The 27,052-nt window shown below is 46.8% G+C and overlaps 1 protein-coding gene and 2 long non-coding RNA genes across 7 annotated transcripts in view; 2 read left to right on the top strand and 1 right to left on the bottom strand.

The window, feature by feature from the left end:
• Positions 1 to 11,846, top strand: part of CYLD (CYLD lysine 63 deubiquitinase) — a 70,550-nt gene extending 58,704 nt beyond the window's left edge. For all 5 annotated transcript variants that reach the window (XM_077898458.1, XM_077898461.1, XM_077898459.1 and 2 more), the window contains 5 exons: positions 2,541 to 2,673; positions 3,609 to 3,717; positions 4,543 to 4,661; positions 4,938 to 5,154; positions 6,681 to 11,846. In XM_077898458.1, the coding sequence (XP_077754584.1) occupies positions 2,541 to 2,673; positions 3,609 to 3,717; positions 4,543 to 4,661; positions 4,938 to 5,154; positions 6,681 to 6,865 (763 nt within the window). In that variant the 3' untranslated portion in view covers positions 6,866 to 11,846. The remainder of the gene's footprint in view (positions 1 to 2,540; positions 2,674 to 3,608; positions 3,718 to 4,542; positions 4,662 to 4,937; positions 5,155 to 6,680) is intronic.
• A 2,953-nt stretch (positions 11,847 to 14,799) lies between these two features.
• On the bottom strand, positions 14,800 to 18,159 carry LOC144314403 (uncharacterized). Its single transcript, XR_013380279.1, has 2 exons — positions 17,972 to 18,159; positions 14,800 to 15,952 (listed from the first exon to the last, which is right to left on the bottom strand). It is a non-coding gene; the product is annotated as an uncharacterized LOC144314403 (long non-coding RNA).
• Positions 15,736 to 18,547, top strand: LOC144314404 (uncharacterized). Its single transcript, XR_013380280.1, has 3 exons — positions 15,736 to 16,131; positions 17,748 to 17,971; positions 18,110 to 18,547. It is a non-coding gene; the product is annotated as an uncharacterized LOC144314404 (long non-coding RNA).
• Positions 18,548 to 27,052: the final 8,505 nt, after the last annotated feature.

Below are 27,052 nucleotides of genomic sequence, written 5' to 3'. Positions count from 1 at the left end.
TTGATTGATAATAGCTAAATATTTTCCAGGCTTTTTGTAGACTTAAATCCTAATAAGAAATATGCACAGGATTTCTGAGCAGGAAGAACTGGGACTAAATCACCTAACCCAGAGACTTATTACAGGATGTACTTTACTTTAGAAGGACAAAGGTGAACTTAAAGTAAGAAAGTAGTATGCTAGGAACAAGGAAGAAACAAGGTTTAAATGTGGGTAAATTAAAGCCTTCATTTTCTAAAAACAACAATAATGATAGTACTGGTAATGAAAGGTGAAACTGAAGTCCCAGCCACTAACTTGAGAGGATAGTGCTCAGGGGCAAAGATGGAAAAATTCTAAGAAAAACAATTGAATAAAATCAGCAATCAAGAAGCAAAGACACAGGGCAATTTTCAGGTTGTGTAAACTGAGTACTTCCCATTATAGAATATGGTCTGGGTATTCTTATTACATGGGTATATTATATTCCACAGTGCTAGATAATCAAGAAATCTGTAAAGAATTTTAGTGCCTACCCATTCAGGATTGTATTACAAAGGTAGACAGACCAATGTTACACAATTCCATGAATGTTTTGATCTTCGTAGATGTATGTTTTCTTCTAAGGTTAATGCAGCATTTGTACTCTTCTGCTTCTAGATTTTCTTAGTGGGAAATGGCAATCTAAATTGTACAGTTCTCTACCATAGCACCAGCTTTGTTGTGATTCTTGTATATGTGTGCCTTCATGACCAGCTAATTTGCTCTAGGGTTTAAGCCTTCTAAAATTGTAGTCATCAGATTGGAGTGCTTGTGTCCCACCCCTGCCACCCAAGCTCCTAATCCCTCTGCCTCAATATCACAGAGGTGTTGGTCTTCATCCTTATTTCTGGTTCTCTTCATTCCATGTGTGCCACTTGGGTTCGCATCAACTATGATTCCCTTTCCCTGTCACCATTGTTATTTCTAATTGTTGCAACTAGTGACCTCTACCACTTTAAGCTTTCTTAGTTTCCTATCCTATTTTTTTCCTGTTACCTGTTAAGATTTTTTATGCTTTTGCTTTCGCAGAAAAAATGCTGGTCTTTTGCAGTCATCAACAACCATGTAAAATATTGATAGAGCATAATCTTCAGGCTTTTTGATTATCATTTGTTTTTATTTGTTGTGAGTTCTCCTGAATCTCCTGGTTTTATTAAGTAAGTTTTGTGTATTTCAGGGTATAAGTTGCTTTGGAAAGCAGAGGGCTTCTGAAGGTTAGTCTGTGAATAGCTGTTTCATTATGAAAACTGTTAATAATTTTCCATAAAAATCTTGAAATCTGCCTATAAATAGGCTGATTCTTTACAGAAATTCTGCCGAAAAGGTAAATATTACACTTAAACATTATTAATCCTTTTGGCAGAGTTAGTTTTAAAGATTAATGACATTCTATAGTAAAATATTTATTTTAAAATTTTCTTTATTTATTTTAGAGACAGAGAGAGCACATAGGTGGGGGGAAGATACAGAGGGAGGGGCAGAGTCTCAAGCAGGCTCTGCCCTGAAGTGTGGAGCCTGATGCGGGCCTTGATCTCACCATTCTGAGATCATGACTTGCTCCAAAATCAAGAGTCAGACTCCCAACCAAATGAGCCACCCAGATGCCCCTGTAGCAAAATATTTATGGTTTAATATAATGGTAACACTGTGATGGGTATATAGTAGGAGCTTACTGGTATTTGTTGAATAGATGACCATCTAAAGAGACAGCATGCTTTCATGGAAAGAATAGTAAGTGATTAATAGGATACCTGATTTCTGCACCTAGCTCTGCTTTAAGTTGCTGGGAAGCTATGATTATTCTTCCCTAGAACTCAGGGCCTTCATTTCAGAAGTGAAAAGTTGGGTCTGGAAGGTATCTAAGGGTCTGTCCCATGCAGAGACATAAGAATTCATTCTCCTTTTTCAAGCATTAAATGCATTTTGGATTTTGAACAGTCAATCAGTATTTTAATGAATTGTTGATTAAAAATACTTTTTAGATTTGGACAGTGACATTAAACCAAGTGATTTTAGCTTCTGGTATTGTTCACATAGTGGTTCTTGACTGTAGATTTTACTCCATTATTTTTCTGCTGATCATTAGGGAACTTTTGGATATAAAAACTAAAATAAGAACTCATTTTTAAGGTCTTATGCAAAGTACATTTAATGAATTAATCTACATTATTGTCTTTCACCCATTTTTCTGATGACCAAGAGGTACCGTCCATGTCATCTTTTTTTTTTTTAAGATTTTATTAATTTATTCATGAGATACACACACACACACACACACACACACAGAGCAGAGACACAGGCAGAGGGAGAAGCAGGTTCCATACAGGGAGCCTGACGTGAGACTTGATCCCAGGTCTCCAGGATCATGCCCTGGGCTGAAAGCAGCACTAAACCACTGAGCTACTACTGGGGCTGCCCTGTCATTGGTTTTTCTGTCCTCAACTACTGCTGGGTTAGCTTCCCGTTCTGACTTTAGCATTTCATAGAGAAATCATGTGTTTTTTTCTGCATATTTTTAGATCAGCAGGTCAAAAAGTACAAGATTGTTACTTCTATCAAATTTTTATGGAAAAAAATGAGAAAGTTGGAGTTCCTACAATTCAGCAGTTATTAGAATGGTCTTTTATCAACAGTAACCTGAAATTTGCAGAGGTTAGTGATTATTGTATTTTATGTGACAGTGCTTTGGAATCTTGAGACTACTACTAGATTCAATAACTGTTAATTTTACCCCACTGAGAACACACTGACTGTTAACAAAACTCAAATTAAAAAAAAAAAAAAAAGTTCAGTGTTTCAGTTGTGTCCATGTAGAAAATGCCTTAGAATTAAGATTGAACTGTTTGAATTTTTGGTGCCAAAGAAAATATCAAGCAGATTTGTAACTTGAAAACTTAAGTAGTATTTGAGCAAAAGGAAGAAGTACTAAAAAACACGAAAACAAAACAAAAAAACCCCGTCATTTTAGCAATTTTAACATTTTACCTAAGCATATTAGCCAAACATAGCAAAAAAAGAATGTTTATTTTTCCTTCAACAAGAGACAAAATAAATTCACTTATTTATATTCATTTGTTAGTGAACAAGTGATAGAAATTATTTTTCTTTTACTGTTTACTGTGTCTTCATGATCTTAGTAGTACACGCTTATGGTTTATTTTTATTGTATTTATTTCTGAAGGAAAGCTTTTAATGGCTATAATTATTTGTTGAAGTATAAGGAATGGTGTCCTTCAGTGACCACAGTTTCTTTATTATACTTGCCAAAACAATTTTTCTAAAACGTTTATTTTAAATATAAACCCACCATGGAGTGTTACTCTAGATTGTCATCATAGTTTAGAGACCCAGGGTTGTTGACCTGCCTGACCTCTGGGTGTCCATGGAATGGATCCTGGACCACTTGAAAATTTGTGGCTCATTGGTGCTCTACCTCCCTGCTCCATATTCACACTCAGATTCTGCGTACAGGCCATTAGTGTTACGGCAGAAACACAGCTTGGTGTGGCAACTGTCACTGCTTCAGTTTCATAGGGAAAATTTTTTTCAGCACTTTGATTCTAAAAATATATGTATCTTGTTTTTAGGCACCATCGTGCCTGATTATTCAGATGCCTCGATTTGGAAAAGACTTTAAACTGTTTAAAAAAATTTTTCCTTCTTTGGAGTTAAATATAACAGATTTACTTGAAGACAGTAAGTATAAGATTTTTTAGTTTGTTTTGTTTGTTTTTCACAAATAAGCCCATCTCATTAATTATGAGTCAGAGTCTAACAGGATATGGTTCTTCAAAAAGGCAATTGAGTATCTGAAGGGCCTGGCAATATTAAGCTGGTACTTTCAGTTCTGAGTATTCTAAGAAAATAATCAGAGATGAAAATAAATATTCTATATGCAAATGTATTTATTGTCACATGATTAAGAAATTAGGAACAATCTCTATGAGAGGAGAGTAGTTAAATGAATTATGGTGTATCTGTACAATGAAACTACTGCCATTAAAATTCATGTCTGTGAGGACCAAAATGTACAAAACTGGTTATGACCTAATGTAAGTGAAAAGGTATTTGGTCCTTTCTCTAAGAGGACCCCTCCCCCACACGCACATGCAAGCACACACACACAGGGTTACGTAAATCGGCAGATATAAAATTTTTGGAGGAAATTCACAGCAGTACTGACAGTGGTTATCTCGTACTAACTGAAATTGTAGATGCTTGCAGTTTTCTTCTTTATACCATCTTGTATGTTTGAATTTTCATCTATAGACATTTTGTAATTATGTGAAAACACTCGAGAATATACTGTTTTTTTTAAAAAATTGTCACTTGATCAGAGAAAATGTCTTTTTAAAGATATCCTGAGCCCACAGAGATACAACATAACATTTATGGGGATGGGGAGGGATGCACATGTTGAGTCCAAGTTCTCAGTAAAGCTTACCTTTTCCTTTTAGTCATGTTAATGGAAGAATGCATATTTAAAGACCCCATAATCTCTCTTCCCCCTCATCGTTTTAGCCCCCAGGCAGTGCCGGATATGCGGGGGGCTTGCCATGTATGAATGTAGAGAATGTTATGATGACCCTGACATCTCCGCTGGAAACATCAAGCAGTTTTGTAAAACCTGCAACACTCAAGTAAGCCTGATGTTACTAACTGGATATTCTCTTTTTGAATAGGAAATAATTTGTAGTTGAAAATATTTCAGGTTTTGAAAAGCTTTCAAAACCATTATTAACTTGAGTTCATAATCAAGTGGTACTGCTTATGTGTCTTCTGTGTTCCCTGGTGGACTGTTGAGAAGTACTCAGTTACTGTTTATGGGGTTGAATTCAGTTAGAGTAACTGGGGCTGCCTCACCAGAAACACAGTGTTTGGCTCGTCAGTGACATTCTCTCCCTGCTCTGTTTCAGGTCCACCTTCATCCCAAGAGACTGAACCATAAATATAACCCGGTGTCACTTCCCAAAGATTTACCTGACTGGGACTGGAGGCATGGCTGCATCCCCTGCCAGAAGATGGAATTATTTGCTGTTCTCTGCATAGAAACAAGCCACTATGTTGCTTTTGTGAAGTATGGGAAGGACGACTCTGCCTGGCTCTTCTTTGACAGCATGGCTGATCGGGATGGTATTTTATTTTATTTTATTAAAGATTTTATTTATTTATTGGAGAGAGAGAGAATGAGCAGGGGGAGAGGCAGAAGGAGAGGGAGACACAGACTCCCCGCTAAGGAGGGGGCCTGATGGGGGGCTTGATCCCAGGACACTGGGATCATGACCTGAGCCGAAGGCAGATTCTTAACTGATTGAGCTACCCAGACACCCTCAGGATGGTATTTTAAAAACTTTTCTTCTATGTATAGCACTGTTTTAGTTTGTAGTAGCATAGTTCATAGTGGATAGGCTGTTCTGAATAATAGAAGAGCGTATATGAAAAGCCTCCCAGGTGTATCTTGGTGACCCCATCTTCACATCTTAAAATGCATATACATCCCTGTTACTAAATTAAGGAATAATATCGTTGTGATATTTTGACACACATGTGGGTTTTATTAAAAGAAGAATCCTTTTTAAAATCCTTATTTTAGGGCTCAGAGGTTTTCCTTTCAGCTTTTGTCTTCTCTTACTTTCAAGGTCCTCTCCTTTTCTATATGATCCATAATCACTATTTATTAAGTGCTTATGCATGCACCGAGCTCTCTGGGAAGCACACTGAGTCATTATACTGAAATCCCTGCAACATGGAGATTACTGCTCTTTTCCCGTTATTAAAGCTGAAGTTGAGGTGCCTGAGGTCCCATAGCTTGTATTTAACTCCGTCTTTCTGACCTCAGTGCTTATGTTTTTTTATACTACACTATGTTGTCTTCTAAATGACAAAGCAAAGAATAGAAATAAGTACCTTCTTGGAAAAATAAGCCTATTCTGCATATAATGTGCTTCTTCCTGAAATGGGGAGGATGCTGCACCTGCTAGGCCACATTCGAAGATGCTTAGGCATTATTTAACAAATATGTAACGAGCACACGTGCAGTATCACAGGCTCTCGTGTTAACTGAAAAGCATCTGGGGGTCGGACACTTGGAAAAACGATTGAGAGGCTGGACCAGGAGAGCCTTTCTGGGAGTGCCCCAAACCATACCAGCATCCTTATTCAGTCTGTGAGGCAAAGCCTTGCAAGACTTGCACAAATACACATTTAAAATTTAGAGAAGTGAAAATAGTACTCATTTTGCTAGGTGTGCTCTAAACTGAACGATCTCATGGTGAAGGTGTACAGGGGTGCTTCTGTCTGGAAAGGGACATGGGATATGAAGAGATGGATATTGTTCGATTACGTATATGGAACACTATTCCCTCACTGAAAACAGAGAAGCCTAAAAATCAGGGTTTGGATTTTGCTCAGGATATGCTTTCTCTTACCGGTTTTATTCCATTGGCCCCAGAATCCTTTCAGAAACCAAGAAATGAGAACACTGTCAAGACTTAAAAAGAGGCTTGAACTTCTAGGAATCAGAAGTGACATAAGGTCCTTCAGATCTTGGAAATCAGCCTCCTCTAAATTTAGAGTTGTAAAATCGCTTTGGTAGGGCAGGGCAGCAAAGGGGGTTAGATCTCAACTGCCCTAAATAGAGCTCGTCCTCTTTTCTTCAGGCGGCCAAAATGGCTTCAACATTCCTCAAGTTACCCCATGCCCAGAAGTAGGAGAGTACTTGAAAATGTCTCCAGAGGACCTGCATTCCTTGGACTCCAGAAGAATCCAAGGCTGCGCACGAAGACTTCTTTGTGATGCCTACATGTGCATGTACCAGAGTCCGACAATGAGTTTGTACAAATAAACGGGGTCATCTGGGCAGGGGCAGCAACCGATGGCAAGATCTTAATGTTGCATTTTACCCGAGCTGGCAGTTTTGTTCAGCGTCCATTGCCGGCAATGGATGTCTTTGTGGTGGTGATCCTTCTGAAAAGGATTCCTATGTTTAAAAAACAAATTGCTTTTGTGTTCCTGAAGTATTTAATAAGAAGCATTTTGCACTCTAGAAAGTATGTTTGTGTTGGTTTTTTAAGAAGTCTAAATGAAGTTATTAATACCTGAAGCTTTAAGTTAAGTGCATTGATCATATGATATTTTTGGAAGCATAAAATTTTAATTGTGACAGTTTAAAACCTCTTCTAGTCCATTGAGAATGTAAATAAATGTGTCTTCTTTATGGACCAAGGATATGAAATCATTTCTCCTTTTAGCTAATGGTTGCCTTGAGGAAGAAATATGTTGGTTTTATTAAGAGTCTACTTTTAATCCAGTTATGAAAATTGTACTGAGTTTGATTTGTTAATTCTCTCCTCTATAGTGCCAACCCCTGCATGTCTGCAACCCGCTGAGCTCCCGTGTTTCCGCAGTAGTGGCCAGAAAAGTACTTAAATTCCATTACTGGTGTTGTTTTCTATTTGTTCTGGTTTTGAGATATCTCAGTGATCTTGTCATAAGACGTCTATTTTTGATGTAATTTTCCTGGGGGATTCGAACAGACAGCAACTGAAGCTCTTCATTCACATTAGTAACTGTCAGCTGAGAGGTTTGTTTGTTTGTTTGTTTGTTTTGTTAAGGCTCTCTAACTATTTTACGGAACAGGGCATAATGAATTTTATTAAATGGTTGGGGTGATAAATAGATTTCTATACAAATATATGGCCCATCAGAAAATAAATTTGAATCTGCAATACTCATTAAAATCTCCCTGAAGAGATGTTGGCTTTTCTAAACCTCTCCCATTGTGAGGAAGACCGTCCAGAACTTCAGTGAGGTCAGCTAGTCTGCTCACTAAAAATCCAGCTTGATTTCACAGGAGATCATGGCAGTTACAAATCAGACACTTGATTGACATGTTTGCAGCAGCTTCATCCTCCTCTAAATAAGTAAAACATGGATGTTTCCTTAGCTCATGTCCACAGTGCGTGTCTGGACCACAAGTGGATGTTGTAGCCTAGAACCACAGATTATAAATGTCAGTGACGTGGAATGTGCCGTGGCCTGTGTTTTCTCTGAGTGTCCCTTTGTGGTATTGTTGTCCTTCTGGAAAGACTTCCTAACCGTAGAGAAAGACAGAAGAGTTGTCATGTGTATATAGCATATGACTTCATAAAACATTCAATGTCAAAAAAAGCGGAGAGAATCTTTACAAACCCTGCAATTAGTTGTTTTAAAGTCACATTTACCTTTGGTTCTATCATTCCATTTTGCTAATATTTATTAGTTTTATAAATTATAGTAAGGTATAAAAACTCAGCTTGTAATTTTTTCATTTTTAAAATGAGAAAGTACCTAAATTTTGCATGAGGTTTTGCTAAGTGCTTGGGTACAACAGGGAGGTGGACACGAGATCAAGGGTTGAGGGTGAGGAACCCAGGCTGTGGGGCTGGCACTGCCCCTGTCTACCTTGGGTAACAAGGGAGGGGCCTGGGTTGCACGGTACCTGAGGTCTCCTCTGGCTGTGAACTACAAGACCGGTCACCCCTTAGTAAAGAGGTGTTGAGTGAATAAATGGATGAATGAGCTTATCAGTGTTTTTTAAGAGATCTGGAGGAATGACCAAGAATCTCTTTTTAGGTAAGACTGTATTTAACAGTTAAAAAAGAAGGGAAAGATTCTTTTCTTTTGAACAAAATACAAGTTCAAGGTCTGTCCTGCCTGGCCTCTTATGGCAGAAGGCTTGAAGAGGACCCATCTGGATGCATGCACAGGTTTCCTCCCAGGGTGTGGAGGCTCTTTGGGAGGGATGGGGGGGGGGGGAGTCACTTCCATAAATTATTTCTGAGGACATTTCCTTCAAGTAGAACCTTCTGTCCTCTTTCTCAATAAGGGGTTGCCAGAGCCAGCCGGGGTGCTCTCTGTGGAGGCGTGGGGCTCTTCCCCTGGCCCTGGGTGGTCCCTCCTTGTCCCCGTCCCAGGAGAGCTTGTGTGGCAAGTGGGCACCCTCAGGGCTGGGCTGTATGGCACTGGTGGCTCATGTACCTGTTGACTTATTTATTTTTTAGCCGTAAATTTCCTTTAATATTTTCCTGTTGGCTTTTTAAATGTTTTGGTTATCCCCTTTTCCATATTCTAGCTAAAATCAAGATGGCAATGGAGTAGAATTATTTATAACATGGCTTATGATTCATCGCTACAAATAGAAAATATAACCAGTCCTGTTCACCCACCTCCCAACTAAATTCACACTTGTAAGTGTGTGTGTGTGTGTGTGTGTGCATGCGCGTGCGTAGGGGGAGGGAGGGAAGAAGTGATGTAGAGCCTAAGTGTGTATAGTCCCTCACAGTCAGCTTTATAAAGGAGTTATAGTTTGACTCCATCCCTGAAAGAATGTTTTCTAAGACTGAGAAAACACATGGGAAACCAAGAGAAACAGTAACAAAAGTCAGTAATATACAGTTGTTACAATTGCTAAGGATGGTCTCCTTAGAATAGTTTAGGATTTTTGTAATTCACATTTGCCAAATGTTATAGGTAAATGGCTTCTTTCTATCCCTTGGATTCACTTATTTTTTTCATCTAACACATAATTCAGGAACAAGAAGAAGATACAGTGATTAATCTTATGCAACTTGTATTGTCACACAAAGTCCTGCTGTTTGAACGTGGCGTCTTCATAAGTTCAGGCTTTCCTCCCTCCTCAGGTAGATCTCCACATGCAGCTAGATAATTTCATACCCACTTGGCTAATCAGAGACAGGTGAGCTGAGAATACAGTGTAGGCCTCAGCTGAGCAACTGCCCACCGACGAGTATTTATTGGACATTTATCACCAAGGACTATGTCAGAAGGAATAGGAGACGTGGTCCCTGCTTTTGAACAGCTTAGCACCTACTTCTGACAGCAGAATCCCTACTAATGGTTGCTTCAGCGTCAGAGCTTCCAGTCTCAGGGAAAGCTCTGGGACTCAGTAACAGGAAAAGTAGTGTAGGGGATGAGAGACCTGGTTCCACCCCTCTCTCTGGCACTTGCTCTGTTGGCCTTAGATGACTTCTTTGCTACTTTCATGTCCTCTGTATAAGAAGGGGGTTGGAATGTCAAATTTTATAGAAAAAAAATATAAGCTTCTGGGTCCCAGGTCATACCTGCTGGATCTGAGTCTTCATGAGTGGAGCTTAGGAAATTTGTTAGTAAAAGGCTCTACCAGGTGAGCCCGATGACCAGCCCGATTTGAAAACTACTGAACTAAAAGATCTCAAAAATATCTTTTATGTGATTGTGTGATTGTGTAATGTTATCGCATTAATTACTTTACATAAATATGGGTAATTGGATGTTTATTACATTATTTATCTGTGTTTACATAGGAATTTATATAAGGAATGCATTTGAGTATACATACCTCAACCCACTGTTTCCTAGAGGTTTTAGTAGTCTTTGGAACACATACAGATCTTAAGAGGATATTTGATAATATTTACCTGGATATTTGTCTTCCATTTTCTTTCTCTGGGGGAAATTGAGGCTCGCCCTGGGCACCAAAAAAGTGGAAAAACAAAACTGTTATGCAAAATTGAAGCATTATTTCATACTGTCTGCTACTTTATGATGAAAATTTTAACATCATTTGAGAAGATTTTCCTCATGAAGTAAAATGTCCTTGTTATAGTAGGTGGAGTATATGTTTCAAATTAAAAATAAGATCTCCTTCTCTGGCAGTTAGTGATGTTAACAACACACCCACGATTCCCCTTCAATGAAAATAATACTTGAATCCCCCAAGGCGAGTGGGGGGAGTGGAGGAGGAGAGTGTATGAAAATGGAAACCCGTGTGCGGAGGAGAGGGTAAAGTCCTCACAGCGGATGTGGTGTGGGGTGTGGGGGGCTCCATGAAGGCAGGGTTTCCGTGTGCCCCCTGAGGTCATGTCACTGGCCAAGACCAGGCTCGTAGTGGTTGAGGCTTCCTGCAGGGAGTTTCCATGGCACTTGTCTATCCTTCCAGAAGTTTTATTGGAGGGAAAAGAGAAGAAAGGACTCTTCATCTTATTCTGCACGCTGGGGCAGCTGCAGGGTCTCTGTCGAGTCAGGGAGCAGTGTTGGACCCCTACCCAGCAAATGTGGCCAAAGAGTGGAAACGTGGAGAAGGAGCTATTCCTTCCTCCCTATCACAGTCAACGCCGGCATTTGCAGGGGGTCGCTTGGGAGCCCTGCTTGATTTCCTGACCCGCGTTGTTGGGCCATTTGTGTTTGACCATATGTCTCTCATTCTCTCATAGAGGTCCAGGCCTGGGTGGGGTTGGGGTGAAGAAAGGCCAGTTATGGGGAGGGTGGTCCTTCCAGGCACCACAAGCCTCAGATCTCTCTTGCAATCTTAAACACTGTCCACTTTTGCTGTGTACTTTTTCTGGAGAGATTATGTTGGAGACTCCACTGTCTTTGGTTTTATTTTGTGAAATGGCCTGTAGTACTGTCAAAGTTTAATTCCACAAAAGTCTAGTGTCCTGTCACTAACACTCACTTTTTTTTTTTTCCCAATCCCATTTGAAACTTCCCAGGGAAGTTGTGGTTATTCATAAATTGGTATAAAGGAGCACATTTTGTACTGCATTTTGCATATCTGGTATCTTGTTGAGTTTTTTTTTTTTTTTTTTTTTTTTTGGCCTGAAGAACATCCTGTATTTATGAAGATATTCTTTAAAAATAACACCCCATAAAATAACCCTTTACTATCAGATTGCTCTGATTTAGCCTTAATTTTGTTAAATTTTTTAGAGATGAATGAAGTGCTGCTGTGGAAAGAAATGTACTATATACTATTTCTGTATCATTAAAATTAAATTTTTATGGTTCCTTTTGCTTGATTTCTTTGGGGAAGGGTTTTGGCTTACAGGAAAACTAGGATTGAGTACAACTTCTTGCATTGTCACAGGTGCCAGGGAAGAAGGTACCTTTGTGGGAAAAGCCTTACCTGAAAGCACATACGTTTTGTCCAGCCTCTGCCATCATTACGAGCATTCTAGAAAACCTCGCAAAATTCTGCTCTGGGTGATGTGCCAGTGGCCTCTGGGTTACCTCCCGGCATCGTGGTTCCCTGTCGTTTCTTGAAGTAACTGGGCATTTCCAAGCTCTGGCCCTGATTAAAGCACAGTTCTGCATGTCTCTAAACCACTCCAACTAGAAGTTGCCCTCCTGTGCTCCATCGTCTCTAGACATGGGCACAAAGCTGTCAACTAGAATAGTGTGTCCCAGTCCCCTACAGCTGCCAGGGAGGCAGTTCAACACTTTGCTGTTCTATATAATCCAGAGAAGTGATTACAGGATGTTACAAGGGCTGACACTTCATCTTCTTCTAGATACTGATAAAAACAAGTCTTCCTCAAGAACTACTTGGAGTTCAGGTCACTTTATGCCAAGGTAGGGAAGCCAGAGTGGTTTAAGCGATACTGATGATAATAGTACATTCAAGGGGCGCCTGGGCGCGTGTGCCTACGGCTCAGGTCATGATCCCGGGGTCCTGGGATTGAGCTCAGCGGGGAGCCAGCTTCTCCCTGCCCCTCCCCACTGCTTGTGCTCTTTCTCAAATAAAATCTTTTTAAAAAGTATATTCGAGAACCCTTTTGTTTCAAAAACCTACAGCTGAACCAACACATTGGTGATAAACATTGCTATTTTCAGACTCAAGGGTTTGTGTCCTTTCTCATAGATGTCATTCTTTGGGAGTCTTACGTTAATGTGGCAGTGAGGGTTTATGTTCTTGTGTCCACCTGTGGCTGGGGACCACCCAGTGAAAATGAGTCCTGGTCAGAGGAGAGCTGACCGGCTTGGCAGAAAAACCACCAGCCCATTCTAAGCCTCCCTTCCTGGGGCCAAGCTTGGTGTTCTTCTGACTCTCGGAGGCACGTCGTCCCCCATGAAAGCCTGCAGGGTGGGTGTACGGCCTAGAGCAACAGTCATCAATCCTGGCTATTTGCTGAATTCAAGCACAGAGACTTCAGACATACAATGCCTGTGCCTGCCCAAGCTATTGGTATCTGCAGACAGGGCCAGCCAGGCATGTGGTATTTTTCGAAGCTCTTTGTCCAATGTGCAGCATGATTGGGAGCCACTTGTCAGGAGGAATGGAGTTTTTTTGAGAGATGTAATCTTGTCATTCCCTTCTGGAACTTTCTGCTTTGGAGAAGACAGAGGATCGTGGACTTGGACAAACTCCCAAGGGGAAGTGGAAAATATATTGTAGAGCTCCTGGCCTAGGCTCTTGAGAAAAGGCCTTGGGGACGTATGTTGGACATGTTTGGCAGTCAGGAGAAGAGCATTTGGAAGCAGAATGAATTTCACTGCTTTTGAAGAGGACTTGAATAGAGATACCAAAGGGCAAGATGAAGATGCTCTTCTCTCCATTCAGGAAATATTCCAAATGGTGTATAAACAGATGTTGTAAAACAAGAAGACCCGCCAGTCTGATTAGGTAAGAAGTAAGAGGAGTTCTCTGGAAGAGACTCGGTTTTGCGGGGCAGCCATGATGCTGAACTGTGGACAATCACGCCTGTGTGAGTTGCCAGCTGTGGTGGACTGTTGTGCAATGCTGAATGTCATTGGAGGGGGAAGAAGTTCCTGAGGCCTAAGCAAAAAGTTCGATGAGTGAAGACTGATCTGGACAGCATGAACAGACTGGAATCCACCCAGTGGTGACCATCACAGATGCCCAACTAAATTTGCAGATTGTGTCCACTATTTGGACCTCACTGCTTTCCTAGGAGTTCATGCAGGCTCTTGAATCTCATGCGTGAAACCGTTCCCTTATCAATAACCCTCAAGTCTGTTTTAAATCCTGCCTTTTCCAAAGAAGTTTGTGGTAACACTCGGGGTTGAAGAGTCGAATTGGAAGGTGACTTTGCCTGGGGTGCATTCTAAGTCCTTGCCCCCAACCCCTCCCCACTTTGTGAGGTGTCGAATGGGACCTCGGAGGTCGAGGCTTGCAGGTGCCAGTCAGTGGCAGGCAGGGTCTTGCCAGCCTGTGGAATGAATGAGATCAGGCCTTGGACCATGATGTGTGGCTTCTTAGCTGCCCGTTCTAAATAGCTACAGAGAGGCAAAGCTGCTCCCTGGAGTGTGGCAAGGTGGGGTTATGATCTTGCCATCTATACATTTTAAACCAGTGTGTGTTTTACTCTTTCTGGCCATCCTGCAAACGTTAGACTAGTAGACGTATTTCCAAACTGTGCCCGGTAGGTCTCCCCCTGTGGGCGGGATGGGGTGCTGCAGGTGGAAAGATAAAGTGCAGTTCCAGCTTCCAGCTCAGAGGTCACTTCTCTGCACACCAGGATAGCTGGTGGTGTGCTGGTAAAAGTTTAACCACCAGCTCTCTAGGGAGAGGAAGAGCCGTGATCTGTAGCCTCTGCTGATTTTGTGGTGTAAATACTCTCACCATGGCCAATGGTGAGCCACCAGTGTGCCTTTGCTACAGGTGGATTTGGAAGGAGATGCAAATATGATTGCACGTAAGTATGTAGCATTTCCTTCGTGGGTATAGAGAGACATAAATACCTGAGCCCAGACCAAGGTCAGCTCCTCCTGTTTTTGGAAATACTGTATTGGAGCACTGTCCTTTTTCATTCACATCACATATCTACGGCTGCTTTTGTGCTCTCGTGGCAGAGCTGAGTGGTTACTACAGAAACTTTCTGCCCCACTCAGCCTAAATTATTTACTGTCCAGTCCTTAACAGAAAAAGTTTGCTTTAAAAAAAAAGTTTGCCTACCCCCAGTATAGATAATTGTAAAATATAAGACAATTTGGAAGTGATGCGTTTTAAATAGAACTTATTTAATCAAATTTAATGATAACTTTTAAATATAACCTGTTAACTGTAAGCTTCCATAATTTAAGAATAGATGTGTTTAAGAACTGGCTCTCACAATTCTTGACAACGTAGCAAATCGCCTCCTGAGAGTCCCGGGGTTACCAGTGACGTCATTGAAGATGCACCTGTGCGCACGGTGTGGGCCCTGCACTGTTCATTCACTCCAGGGCGCCTCTGGTGCAGGACCTCATGGTGAATTGTGGTCTCTTTGTGGTAGAAGCAGGGGCTTCCTCTAGGTCCCTCGGACCTTGCCCAGCACAAAGTAGGTGCTCAAACATTTGCAGAATGAAAGAGGGAAAATTTTAGCCTTGAATGCATGGAAGCCACCTCATCACTTGTTGATGTGGCCAGAATTAGGTCACTGTCCCTTCATCTTTCGAGATAATGCAAGAGGTCCCGGCCTCTGGCTCCCCACATAATGTTTCTGCTGAGAAGTGGAGACCTCAGAGAACTTCCCTCATGAATCTCTTGAGATGAACCCAGGCACGCCCGGTGCTGAGCGCACCCTGGTGCTCAGCAGCCCCTGAGTGAATGGTGGCCCCCACAGCGCAAGCAGGAGTGGAGTATGTATAATCGTGAATTTGAGAGACAGGTTGCAAGCCCAAGCCACCGGTCTCTCTCCACCTCGCTTCTCTCTCCCGATCGCGTTTTCAGGTCCCTCTCACGTCTTCAGATTGCTTTTCCAGAGCTGGACTTGCCTGTGCAAACGTGTCCTCTTGGCGCAGCACCGCCATCCTGTGGTCCTAGTGGGTTGTGGCATCGTCCCGGCCCCTCACGCCCAGCTCGCAGCCGCAGGCAGGCCCAGGTTTGGGAAGCCGCAGGTGATTTTTGAAAGCCAGTGCGGCAAGGAGTCAGGGCTACACGGCAGGTCCCGGATTACGTCCAGGAGGGTGCAGGCTTCGTCTGTGTCATTTCAGGACAGCTGGCCGGTGTGGGGCGTTGCTGCTTGTGCCTGTCCTCTGCAGCTCTTTCCCTCTCCTGCCGTCTCTCCGTCTACCTTGAGCTCTCAGGTGGATTGGATTTCTGCTTATTTCAAACGAGTTAGTGCCATCTACTGGACGAAGGCTGTAAGGTCGGATGTGAGGTCTCCAGGATCTCCGGAGGAATGAATTACAAACCCGTGGCTTTATGGGAAGAACGCGAGCAAATAATAGGATCATGATGTCAAGCCCCTTAATTGTTGCACATTTCTCTCTTCACTAGAAACATTCTTCTAAGAGGGAAGGTGGTGCCGGGGAGACTGTTCGTGTGGGCCTAGTGGCTACTGTACTAAGGTTAGTACACCTACAATTGCCAGCGTCTCCGTGAAAACTGGTCACACTCTCATCAAATTTTCCTAAAGGGTGGGCTGCAGACCACCTGCATCTGGGTCGCCCGGGGCCTTAAGAAGGCAGGCTCAGGGTCGCCTGTGGCCCCAAACCGTACAGAACCATACAGATTCTCAGAGCCGGGCTCTGGAATCTGCATTTTGAGCACCTAACCCTTTTCTTCACCAAGTGAATCTTATATGCATTAAGTTTGAGAACCACTGCCCTAGACCCTGCCTTTGGAAAAAGACTTTTCTTTCATCAAAATCTGGAAAGAATTTGCACTTGGATTAAAGCTTTAATCAGCTGCTTTTTGTGCTAGGGAGAGCATGCATCTCTTACAGAGCCGCGGTTCCCACCTTCGCTCATCCTGTGCGGTGGATGGTTGCAGACCCAAAGCCCCTGGGCCAGCGCCTGGCATGTCACAGGTGCTCACACCGACACTGCTGCCCCTGCCAGCCGCGTCTCGCCCACCCCCTCTCACTCCTGCTCTGCTCCGCAGGCGGGGTCAGGCCAGGCCGCACACCTGTACCCAGGCTCAGCACAGGGCTGTTGGAAAGATCCTGGCACTGGTCGTCACCACCTACCTGGGTGGCTTCTCTCTGAGCCTCGTTTCTCCATCCCTAATACAGCAGCAGCGTGCAGGACCGTGTGTCCTGGACAGCCAGAACAGGGAACCCGGATGGAAGTGTGGGGTTGATTGCATTCCTGTGGGTGGCCCAGTGGCCTGGGGTTGGGGGACTTGAGGGTGGGGGCTGAGACGCAGAAGGAGCCTCACAGACCCCTGTAGCCATGGGTCCCGACAGGAAAAAGGCACGGCTCTGCCCTGAGTGAAGCATGTCTGCACCCTGGGCCTTGGTTTCCCCACTTGGTGAGCATCCGGCCCTGGGTTAGGTGCTTCCTATGTGCACTCTCTTGTGCTTACCAGAGCCTCCTCCCCAGGTCCCAGATGAAGACCTCGAGGCCCAGGCGGGGCCAATGGAACTTGAACTCGGGGCCGCCTGGCCCCAGAGGCCTGGCAGTGACTCTAAAGTGGGGGTAGTGTTGGGGAGTTGGTCCCCAGACAGTTCCCATGCTCCTGCTGCATGCCTACGGGATGGGGCTCCATCCAGCTGCCCCTCCAACAGGGTGCCCCTGTCTGCCAGATGAGGGCTCAATCTGACGCTCTGTAGGTGCAGCCTGAGGTTTGGAACCATTCTCCGTGAGGTGCAGGGAACCTGCCACCACGCTGCCAAGGACAAGGGGGCCAAGGACCACCCCCCCTTCATGGCAGCTCTGAGCTGGGGTGGGATTTCGGGATCCCCAGGCCACCTGCTGCAGGCAAGGCTCTGCGTGGCAGCCGAGAGCGGGAGCCCAGGCCCCAGACCTGTGCGGGGCCCTGGAGACACTTTGCTGCCCGCCCCACCCGCTGGGCACGTCTCCACGGGCTCCGTGAACATCACGTGCGGATGCATCATCCTTCCTGTCAACTTTAGGGAACCTTCCAGCACCAGGCCGCCTCCCTCTGCTCCACCCAGTTCCTCCTCCTGACTCCAGTGACAACCACTATTTTGACTTCAGTCCCCGTGGCTTCATTTTGCCAGGTTTTGGACCTCATGTAAAGGGAGACGCAGCTCCTGTACACTTAACGTAGCGTCTGCAATTTTCACTCATTCTATGTCATGGCCAGGGAGCAGCCCGTTAGACAAACACCCCATCATTTGTTTATCGGGTCTCCTGCTGGTGGACTTCTGGGGTGTTTCCAGTTTGGGGCTACGATGGCTACGTGGCTGTGAACTTCCCGAGCATGTTGTTGGGGGGCACTCACGTAAGTCTTTCCTGTGAATGCCCGGTGGGGGATCCGCAGGTCGCGGAAGACAGGCGTGTGTTGAACCAGCAGACCCTGCCACACGGCTTCTCAGGGTGACTTTCCCATTGGCACGGCCTCATTTCCTTATTTTCTTAGCCAACATTGTGGCAGTGAAACAAAGAGGCCATTAGACGGGGACGGCTCTAAGCCCTGGCGGCCTCAGTGAGCAAGCCAGAGCCCAAGCCGGACACTGTGTGCTGGGTTTGGAGGACACGAGACCCAAGATGTGACCTGTCGATGACAAACAGCCAGAGGCTCCCCCAAACAAGGCAGCTGCCCAAGCTAAGCTCCAGCGATCACAGCAGGTCCCTGCTCTGCCTCTGCACCGTCTCCAGGAAGCTCTCCTGGGTTGGAGCGCCCCTAACCACTTCTGTTTTGGCGCGGCCAGATTCGAATTGCTGGACGCTCAAGTAAACCCTTCACAATTGTTATGTGCCTCAGTTTACCACCTAGCACCAACTTCACTGAGCTACTGTTTACACACAGTATTTTAAGGGAACAGATGAGTTTTGATAAACTTTGTGTTAAAGTTCGGTTCCTTTGTTCAGTTACCTCCAGCGCAAAGGGTATGTGTGGTGGGAGATGGGGGGGTGTTTCTTCCCTTTTTTTGTAAACCCAGGCCCAGCGCAGAATGAGAAAACTCTTTAGAAGTTCAAGTTGGCAAGCATGTCTCGTCTTCAATACCATTAGCATCTGGGGCCCGGGCCTTTGGAGCAGTAGAGATTGGGTCCAACCCTTCGTTTTAAAGCTGGGGAGCCTACAGCCTACGCCACGGGGCCTCCCAGTGCTCCCAGGGGCATCGAGTTCATGCGGTGGGTTGGAGACAGAGCTGGATTAGAACCTAGACGTGGACCAGGCCCTTTTACCCTGGGATTGTGTTTGCACCCAATGGTGGGAAAAGGCTGAGTGGGGTGGGTGTCTGATCCCGGCCCTGCAGGCTGTGGCTGGTGGAGGCCGATCTGCCGCTGGGCGCAAGCTGGCCTTCCCCATGTGGCAGGGCATGGGGTGGCCTGAGTGCTGACCTTCCCTGGGATTCTGGGGCTGTCAGGTTTCCCAAGCCTGACAGAGTGGCCTCAGAGGCTCCCCTGTGGCCAGGCCGTCTGTCCCCAGCTCCTGGTTTGATCACACTATCCTTCATCTGGAGCCTCCCACGTCCTCAGGAGCAAGGCCTTCCGGGCTCAGACCAGCCGCATCCCTACCCTTCTCTCCTCACCCACCTGGTGCTGGTCTCAGGTTAACACAGGCAGGAAGGATTCAAGACTTCTGCTGAAAGGATGCTGTTCCCACTTTCCTGAGCGAAGAGGAAGGCCCGGGCTCCCCTCTAGGCCTTCAAACGGCCTTACCCCCCAGGTGACCACACCCCCAGACACCCCAGTCTCCTGGAGCTGTCCTCAGCTCGAGTAGTGAGGCCACCAGAAGGTTTGTGGCGGCCATCCCTGAGCCCCCTCACAGGACGCCCCGAGGTGGCTATGGTCCCTGGAAGACTGAGTGATTCACGGAAGGTCATTCTTCACGAGCACGTCCCAGCCGAAGGTTCTTCTGTGCACCGTCAGGATGTTCGGTTGTCAGGACCTTCCTCCCTGGTGTCCCTTTATCCACAGGCCCATGTGGATTAGGGAATTTCCCCCAACTTTCTCCAGCCTGACCCGAAGAATCTGGGCTCAGCAGGACTCAGCCTGTTGTTTTCAACTGCACACATCACACCCGGGGGTGTGGGTCCATCAATATCCCAATGTTCCAGGGGCCCCAGAGCCTTGATTAGTCGCACACGGTCTCCTCCTGCCAGGCCTCACCCGGCTACAGCAGGGAGAGTGTCCCCTCGTGGACAGGTCACCACCCCTGGGGCCCCTAACTCGGCCTGGGTGCTCTGCAAAGCCAGCCACCCTCAGCCTGCTTGGAGCCTGTTCACCCTATGCGCTTTGCTGGGCCTCAGTTTCCCCACGTATACAATGAGGAGGTGTCCCAGACCAGGGCTCCTCAGGGACCAGGCAGGTAACAGGAGGCAGGGCAGCGGGTTGGTGCTGTGCAGGGAACGTGAGAAGCAGAGGCAGGCCAGGGTATTCAGATTTTCCAAATAAAGGCAGGAATTTCCCAAAGCAGTGAGTTATCCCAGTTTGTGAAATGCTGGCAAAAATTGAGTTTTGGGGTTTGTTTCTACAACGCTTTATGGTGCACGATATGGGAGCACTGGCCCAGACTCGGTCCCAGCCCCTCTGGATCTACCGCGTTCCTTCTCTACGGGGCACTGGCGACGGTGGCGGGCTGCAAAACCCCGAGACTGGGAGCTTGAATCCTGACCGTCCCTCACCGCCCCGCACCCCCAGCATGCCAGCTGTCACACCATAGCATCCCCGGAGCAGGATCACCTTCCTCTCAGGGCGCCTGAGCTGGCATATGAAATTTTGATCAGATTGCCTTTTGAATGAGTTGACTGTCATGAATAATAGGGCAAAGGGCGCCAGCATTGTGTCCTAACTATAACTGTTCCAATTAATTATGGGTTTAATTAGCATACAGCGGGAACAGCCCTGGAAAATCATACTTCATGCGTTACAGATGCCCTGGCAGCTGTTACATGAAGGGTGATACCGGGCTGGGGTAGAGATAGTTATTAATAAATTACTCCCATTGTCAGAGACCCTTATTTATACAAATTAGCAGGGGATACATAATCAACTTTAACTGTATAATTTATAATAATTGATTTCGTTTTGACTGACCACTAGTCGGTTACCAAATACCCTCGGAAGAAAAATTGCCCTATTAGGGTAAGTTTAATCCTAAACATAGCTAATGAATCCTATTACTTTAAGGTCATATTTGAAGCTTTTGTTAATTGTCAGAACCATTTTAAATTGATTAGAGTTAAATTAAATCAATGTAATGTTTAGAAAAACAATATTTCTAATGGATGAGGCCAGGCTGACCTCGAATAAACATATTTATCAACCGATTCCCGGTGACGAGAAGGGGAACAGCTGGCCCCATAATTCACATTTGTCTATAATATGGGAAATGTCACCAGGCAATTAGTTATGTCAGGTAATGAATAGGGAGCGTGGGGACTCCCCTCTGGCAGCTGGGGTGGATGGGGGTAGAATGTTCCGGACACAAGCGGCTGCTCACCTCTCGATGGCTTCCTGTCCCCCTACCTCAGCGCAGTGCTTCCTAGCTTCCTCAGTGGCTCATTCCCCAGAGGTCGCCTGGCCCCCTGGGCCACTCCATCCCCTCCACCTCCCACTCTGCAGACTCTCTGGTCTCCCTCCAGGAGCTGGGATGCTGCCCTTGGCCTGGACCACACCTCTCACCCCTCCTCAACCCTTCCCACCCCTCAGGATTCACTTAAGCGTTGTTGCTGCAGGGAAACCTCACTTGACCCCGCAGACTCCATCAAGTCCCCCAAGTACGAGCTCTCAGGGCAGCAGGGGCACCTGTCCCAGCTGTCAGACTATGTGACTCTCCAAGGGCCGTCTGGCTCCCGCACCAGGTTGCAAGCCCTGCAGGAGCCACCGTGTGGCTTCCCTTGCACGGGGCGCCCACATGCTGCCTGCTAAGAGGTATCCGTGAAGACTTGCAGAGTCAATGAAGGAATGAATGATACAGGATGCCAGCCTGCTGCTCTGCAAGTCTTGGCTGGAAGGAGGAGGGTGCCATTGAGCACTCTCTCAACATTGACCAAGGCCAAGTGCTTTCCACACATGCCACTGGCTTTTGTGCCTTCGCACCAGGTGGATGCTGGTTCCCATGTTGTACAAAGTGGGCAAGTCACCCACGTTGTCTCGGCCAGAAATCCAGAGCCCTTTCTGGGTCCAGTCAGCAGGGCTGCCCGCAGAAGGTGGTGTGGGGAGGGTTGAGGTCCTGAGGGGCCGGAGGATGCTCTAAGCCCATTCCTGAGGGAACAAGATCAGGTCCTGGGAAGAGCAGAGGTGGAGGACAGGAAAGAGATGGCTTATTCCCAGCGGCCCCTGCGTACTTGCCCAGCCCTGAGGGATGGTATCCGAGGTGGGATGGTGGGCAGGCTGGAGATCCTGGGTGAGGTCCAGACCTGGAGTGAGTCCCTGATCAGAAACGTATTCAAAGTGTTGACTTGGGCCATTCACTCTGGCCTCCGTTTCCAGGGCGGTGGAATGGGCTCCTGCCCACTCACTGCCCAGAGGAAGGGCCTGGAAGGCAGCCCTGCTTCCGCCACCCTGGCCAGACAGATGCCAACCACAGGCCAAGCCCGTTGGTTGGGACGGTGGGGATCTCCTGCTTTGTTCGGCTTCTGCTTGGGACCCTGGGGCAGAGGGGAGGATGCAGGCAGGCTGGGATCCTTGGAGCCTGCTGAAGCCTGAAAGAGGCCAGAGACCCTTGGATACACAGGGGTGCCGGGAGGCCGAAGCACCCAGACTCCCTGCCTGGGGAGCCCCCCGGCCGCAGAGCCAGGGATGGCTGTGCCAGAGGTCAGCCTCCTGCCTCCCATCTTTCTAACACTGCCAGGGCTCCCCTCTCCTCAGGGTGTGGCCAACTCTGGCTGATGGCCAGATTCACGGGGGCAGGCCAGTGTGCAAGGCACCCGACAGCCACCCGGCCCCCAGCAAGCCTACAACGTGTACCCCACGTGTGCCAATGACAACCACAACGGGTGGTACCGAGTGCTCTCCTTGGGCCAAGCAGTTTTTTCTAAATGTTTCCCAGGGGCACCCGGGTGGCTCAGTCGGTTGAATGTCTGCCTTCAGCTCAGGTCATGATCCCTGGGGTCCTGGTACCGAGCCCCGTGTGGGGTTCCCTGCTCAGCGGGGAGCCTGCTTCTCCCTCTGCCTCTGCCTCTCCCCCTGCCTGTGCTCTCTCTCTGTCTCTGTCTCTCTCTCAAATAAACAAATAAAATCATTTTTTAAATAAAGCTTTTCAGAGCAGCCCTGGTGGCCCAGTGGTTTAGCACCACCTTCAAGCCGGGGTGTGATCCTGGAGACTCGGGATCGAGTTCCGCATCAGGCCCCCTGCATGGAGCCTGCTTCTCCCTCTGCCTGTGTCTCTGCCTCTCTCTCTGTGTCTGCCATGAATAAATAAATAAAATCTTAAAAAAAAAAAAAGCTTTTCAGATACTGTGGTAATTAATTCTCACAAAAATTAGGAAGTAGGAAGTGTTTTTATCATAACCATCCCGTTTTTTGGATGTTCCGACTGAGGCACCGACAGGTTAACACCTTGCTGGAAGTGCCACAGCTCATAGGTAGCAGAGTTGGGATTTGAACCCGCGGTCTCGCTGGGGGGCCTGAGCTCATCCTCACTCTTTCTCCTCTGGTTGGGAAGATGGAGAGCCTGGAATAATTTCCGATGACCTCCAGCAACCTTATTTTCGATCACAGCTTCCTTAAATGGCTGTAGATTTTTTAATCTTTTTTTTTTTTTTACATTTTTATTTATTTGTGATAGTCACAGAGAGAGAGAGAGAGGCAGAGACACAGGCAGAGGGAGAAGCAGGCTCCATGCACCGGAAGCCCGACGTGGGATTCGATCCCGGGTCTCCAGGATCGCGCCCTGGGCCAAAGGCAGGCGCCAAACCGCTGCGCCATCCAGGGATCCCTGGCTGTAGATTTTTATCACTGAAATCCATTTTTAAAAAGCTAATACAGCTCAAGCTGGAATAATTCGGCAACAAACGAATCCGCTGCAGTGTGGGGATTATAACCCAAAGAATGAAGTCAATACCCTTGAGTCCAGACTGATATACAAAAATGATTGAATAAATGTAAAAGAAGGGACAGATCCCCCTTTGTGAAAGTGACCAACATCATGCAGCTGGGAGGTGGAGCGTCCGTCCCTCCGAGTCGGGGCTGGACTCAGGGACTGGCTTCTGAGGAGCAGAGTGTAGACGGGAGAGAACAGCAATCCCAGCGGGAGGCTGGCGGACGCTGCGGGCTGTGACCAGGGTCGCTATCGCCCGTGTTGAGTCTCGGGCTCCCGTGTCCCCGACATGGTGTGGGGGGAAGGCGCGTCACCTCTGTGCTGTTCTTCCCTGATACTTGGCCTCATCTAATCATGAGAAGACATTAGAGACGCAAACACCCGACTACTACTCGTCGAAAGTGGTCATGTCACCAAAAAACAAGGAAAGTCTGAGAAAGTGTCATGTGCATAGGAGACACGCTGATTCAACACCCTGGGGGATCCCGCCTGGGGACCCGGAGCAGAGAGAGGACATCTGTGTGACACCTGGTGACCTCTGGTTAAAGTCTCCAGTTGACTTAATAGGATTGTGCCCGTGTTGATGTTTTCTCTTGCACCAGTGTACCCTAGTTATGCTGACGTCCAGGGAGATGGGATGCAGGGTATGTGGGAACTATATTATCTTCACCAACCATTTGTAAACCTAAAAATATTTCCAAACAAAAACAAATTCATTAAGAAATTACTGATACAACCATATGGTTAAAAAAGATGTTCAAAAGCACCAAAGTAGAAAGTGAACCTCCCTCCTCCTGTGCTTCTCAGTTTCTAATTCCCTTCCCTAGGGTTAGGCATTTTTACCGGTTTCTTCTTTTTTTTTTTTAATTTTTATTTATGATAGTCACACAGAGAAAGAGAGAGAGAGAGGCAGAGACATAGGCAGAGGGAGAAGCAGGCTCCATGCACCGGGAGCCCGACGTGGGATTCGATCCCAGGTATTTTTACCGGTTTCTTATTTCCTTCCAGAAATCTTTCCATGAATAGACACAGGCAAATATCTCCCTGCCTTTTCGGGGCACAAATGGGACACAGTCTGTCCTTGGTCCCGTGCTTTGCTCTCTTTGCCGAACCACGCGGCATCTTAGTCTCTGTACACCGCTGCTGTTTTCTACTGTTTGGTTGTCTAGCATTATCTTTGACTTTTAGGTTGCTTCCAATCTGTAGGGGTATTTTTTCCCTCCTTTTTTATTTTTAAAATTTTATTTATTTAGTTTTTAAAGATTTTATTTATTCAAGAGACACACACACAGAGGGGCAGAGACACAGGCAGAGGAGAAACAGGCTCCCCGCTGAGCAGGGAGCCTGATGCGGGACTCGATCCCAGGAACTCGGGATCATGAGCTGAGCCGAAGGCAGATGCTCAACCGCTGAGCCATCCAGGAGCCTCTCTCCTTTTTTTAAAAAAAATAAGCACTGGTATATGGTAAGACAGAAACTTTCTAGGGGCATTTATCATGTAATAAGCTGTCTCCTGGCTGTCTTGAGGGCCTGGCCAGATGCCAAGTGGTCATTGAGGGGAGAGAGAGCTTTCCTTTATGGGCTCCGAGTCCTCTGCCCCCGCACCTCTGTCACTGGACGGCCCGAGTGTCGCTCTGAGCAGAGGTGGCTGCGTGGCCAGGAGTGTGACTGGTGCGCGGGGCTGTGGGCAGGTGGGCGGCCTCGGGGGACGGGGTCCCATTTGTTGTAAGTGGCTCTCACACGTGGCAGGCGCCTGGTAGCCCCGTATCGATCTGTGTCTCCGGCAAAGGAAAGGCACTTTGATCAACATACTCCAGAGGCAGAAAAAGCTGGAGTCTGACATTTCGTTCCGGGGGAGGGAGGGCGTGCGGAGCGGTGGCAGACGTAAAGGCAGACCGTTGAGGACTGACAGCACTCTGGTGGGTGTGCAGGGTGGGCCCCGGCCGCTGCGGGGTGGGTGGGCTTGCTCTGTGTCTCTGAAAGCTCTACACCTGGGGGGGGGGCCTGGCGGCTGTGAACCGCGGCCTTTTCTCTGCTTTGTGGAGGTTGCAATTTTGCGGGCTGCGTGTCGTTTGGAAACAATCGGGAAAGGTTGCCAGTGTTTTTTTTTTTTTTTTTTTTTTAAATGGAAGATTTCACATAAAATCTAGATATTCAGCTTTTCTTGAAAAACTGGAAGAGCAGGCATGTTGGGGCCTGTTTTCCAGAACGGCGACCAGGGGCTGGAGCGGACAGCGGAGGACTCTGGGTGACAAGCCCTGTGCTCCGCAGTTCTGCATGTCCTGACCTGGCCCCTTGTCCGAGGCCTGGACACCAGAGATAACGGAGTTCGCAACCCCGCGCATAAAGAGAGGGGCCTCTGGGGTCCACGTATCCTACCTCCAGGGAAGGTCAAGACTTGTCTTACTCTAAGCAGAAGGAGATCCTGCTGTCTCACATGTGAATAGGAAGAGAAGGAGGCAGAGAAGTGGCATTTCCTGGGCACTGACTCTGTGCCAGGCACCACCCAAGGCACTTCAGAGACACACAACCGATTCTCCCTACGACCGTGTTGGTAGGTTCTAGTTCCATTTTACAGATGGGAATACAAAGGCTCAGAGAGGTTACGATCGTGCCTATACCTAACACGTGGCGCTGGGTCTGGCCCTGGGCAGCCCTTCTGGAAGCGCTTCTCGGGATGAGCGAGTGAATGAATATCTGAGTGCATGAATTGTGTGGCAGTGGAACACGTCCAGTCCTGGGACCTTCCCTCTGCGCCTGTGTCTGTGTCCAAATGTCCCCTTTTCGTAAGGACACCGGTTGTACTAGATGAGGCCCGCCCCAACCTGATTACCTCTGGAAAGGTGCCACCTCCAAATAAAGTCACATTCGAAGGTGCTGGGGGTTAGGAGTCTCACAGATTGTTTCGGGGAAGGCAGGATTCCACTCCCAACAGGTGGCTTTAGGACTCCACTTCATTTGGCCAAATGGATTCCTGTTCCCTGGCTTTCTCCTAGGCGCCACGCCATTCTGTTGACGATTCTGTTGACCTCCTAGGTCAGGGATGACTTGCATGTCACTGTCCTGCTTTCCTGCTCTATCGATTAGAGAACTTTTTCCTGAGCCCGGCTGGGTCTCAGAATCCTACCACGGTTCTCCTGGTGCTGCTCCTGCTCTATTCATTAAGTCTGACCTCGGCCTTCAATTTGCTTGATTCCATTCCGCCTGCTGTGCTTGGATGAACCTCAAAGCCCAGTGCAGACATCTGCCCTCCCCTCTGTGAAGCTTTCCCTGATTACCCATGCAGAGAGTATCTCTTCTTCCATGTGCCCTAGCAGCATGAGTTCTGGAATATTCTCTGCAGGTAAAACTCTTGTTGGGAGGAGGGGACCC

This window comes from Canis aureus, chromosome 5 (assembly GCF_053574225.1).
Source record: "Canis aureus isolate CA01 chromosome 5, VMU_Caureus_v.1.0, whole genome shotgun sequence".
NCBI lineage: Eukaryota > Metazoa > Chordata > Mammalia > Carnivora > Canidae > Canis > Canis aureus.
Note: the sequence above shows the minus strand (reverse complement) of the source record. Positions and strands in the feature narration are given on the sequence as shown.